The sequence below is a fragment of the Papaver somniferum genome, chromosome 6, assembly GCF_003573695.1.
Source record: "Papaver somniferum cultivar HN1 chromosome 6, ASM357369v1, whole genome shotgun sequence".
Lineage (NCBI taxonomy): Eukaryota > Viridiplantae > Streptophyta > Magnoliopsida > Ranunculales > Papaveraceae > Papaver > Papaver somniferum.
In genome coordinates, this window is record NC_039363.1 from 80,814,346 (window position 1) to 80,816,832 (window position 2,487).

Genomic DNA, 2,487 nt, shown 5'->3' on the forward strand with positions numbered 1-2,487 from the left:
TCCTTTCACTTCATTGGCCCAGCGGGGTTATACCATTCTTAGCACTTGACAGTCTACGCAGTGTCGCGCCATCCTGGTTACACACTGACTTGGCCTGCAACTCTGTAACGCGTAATCATTATGTGCTACTTGCATCCCTGTCATACAAGTCCACAAACGAGGTCATGGCAAGCACGTTCAACTCCAATTCACTCCTTGTCTCTCGGGAAGTCGATGTTTTTAGCGTTTGGTCAACGATAGCCGATATATCTAAAATAACGCCCGCCGTTACTTACTATTTTTCTTATTAAAACCAGGAAACGCGGGTTTGATTCTGCATTGACCCAATCTGAATCTCCAAAGCCTCAGTTTTCTCTCCTTGTCTCTGCAATTTCTTCGTTACGTCCGTTCTTGCATTAAGATGGTAATCAGTTCCTCCTTTCTATCTGTTATAATTTGATTGATTATTTTTTGATTCTGGCATAATTTCGTTAATCTTTTGAATTTTTGTTCATTGATTGATTTTAAATCATACTTTATAAGTAAACCTTTTTCTGCATCTCAAGATTAGATTATGTTCTTGATCTATTTCTGAAATTAAGGGGTTTTGATTTGTTCAATTTTGACTTCTTTTTGGTTTTTCACTCATCTTTTTAGGGTTTATCTAGCGGTATTTGTTCGTTGCCAGTAATTCATATTTACCAGCTGAACAGAAAAAAGAAAAAACAAACTTTTTATTTTTATCAGAAAACGGACTCAATTTTTATGTATTGTGGAATTCTTACATCGATCCTGAATAAATTTGGGTCTACATTGTAAGATATTATGGTTAATTGTACCTTTACAGGTTGAGCTCTTTGTTTCATGCGATTCATAAGGAGATGTACTAGTGCTAATGCTATAATGTCCTTTATTCCTTTGGCCTTGTTGTAAACACCTAGTTTTAGGGACAGGATTTTGAATTGTCTCATTTTGTTTTGTTTAAGAGTTATCTTTGGCTATATCTATGGTTCAACCTATATTATGCTTTATAGTTTTGTTAAATGGTACTTATCTTGAATCTACCCAAGAATTCCATATTAATGAATATTTGTTTTGGGTGAAATGGTTTAAAGGTCCCTTAATCTCGCATGTAGTTATTGCTATTACACAGCTATTTTCATCATGAGATTGTTTCCCTTCTTCATGTACTTACAATTTTCATGGTGACAGACGACTTCAAAGCGCATTGCCGATAAGAAAATTGCCAAATTCCAGAAAAACATTACAAGAAGGGGATCAGTTCCTGAAACCACTATTAAGAAAGGGTCTGACTATCCAGTTGGACCCATTGTGTTGGGCTTGTTCGTCTTTGTGGTCATTGGATCATGTATGTCACTTCAACCCAGTTAACATCTTTTCCCGTTGTGATGCTTGTTTTCTGTGATTTTGCTTCATTTTACCTTAGGTTGCTTAAGAAAAAGAGCAAGTGTTATAACCTAGGATGAAATTTCACCTCTCTCATTTGTACTAGTTGCTAATATTGATTTGCTACTTGTGTTCATATCAATTTTCTTTGTGCTAAGAATCTCTTCCATTGTGCGTTCTCCTATATAGCATTGTTGTCGGTTAATTATGTTATCACAGTTTGAATTATATTTTCATTTCAAATTTCGGGATACACCATATAAATTGTGTTTGAATTATTTGGTTCCAATACTTGTGGATCTGGGCAAGAATGGCAGCTCAATTATCAAATCATTGCAGACAACATGCATTTATGACTTTGATCTGTTTCTATATTTGGTTAATATTCTTTTTTCTTTCTCAATTTGCAGCCCTGTTTCAGATAATTAGGACGGCAACAAGTGGTGGGATGGCATGAAGCAATTTTGACTAATTTGGCCCACATGGTAGTAATGATCCAGGGTTTGTTGGAAAGAGAGGTCAGAGGAACAGCTTAAATGGTGCTTGCATTTTTGAATATGAAAGTGACTTGCATTTCCGTGATGGTATGTTTGTTGTGGTTTAGTTAGAATGTTCAAAAATCAGTATTGTTTTTCTTTTTACTTAAATGTATGTTGAATAGCACTCCCTTGTTATGCATTAGTTCAAAACAATAAAAAGTAACTCTTATCCTATGGACTTGTGTAATGAATTTTATCTCTCTCCCTGTGAACCCTGCACTACATGAATGTTGTCCTCTTGAGTGGTGGTATGGAATCTTAGATCTAAACATATATGCTCAGTACATTCCTTCTGTTAGTCTGTGATAGGGTGCTAAGCGAAGAACACTTGACTCTGATACGAGGCTGATGAGATAGCTTACCAATGCGGAAAGGTTTCATGGATAGTCTCTGTCAGGGTGTCCTCGTGCCAATAATATGACTCCTTCCTATTTAGATGCTTGTTCAGTTAGGATGTTGCTCAATTAATCTTGCCCTTTTTCTGTTACCTTAAAGAATTTGGGTAGTTGAGTAGGAATCATAATCCAAGCCCATGTGTATCTTTTTCTTTTCGGCTGTTGTA

General features: G+C 36.1%; 1 protein-coding gene across 1 annotated transcript; it reads left to right on the forward strand.

The window, feature by feature from the left end:
* The first annotated feature begins 258 nt into the window (after positions 1-258).
* Positions 259-2,137, forward strand: LOC113288141 (stress-associated endoplasmic reticulum protein 2-like). The gene is made up of 3 exons (XM_026537100.1): positions 259-403; positions 1,192-1,348; positions 1,797-2,137. Exons 1-3 carry the CDS (start codon positions 401-403, stop codon positions 1,841-1,843), a joined length of 207 nt encoding a protein of 68 aa, XP_026392885.1. The 5' UTR covers positions 259-400; the 3' UTR covers positions 1,844-2,137.
* The last annotated feature ends 350 nt before the right edge of the window (positions 2,138-2,487 follow it).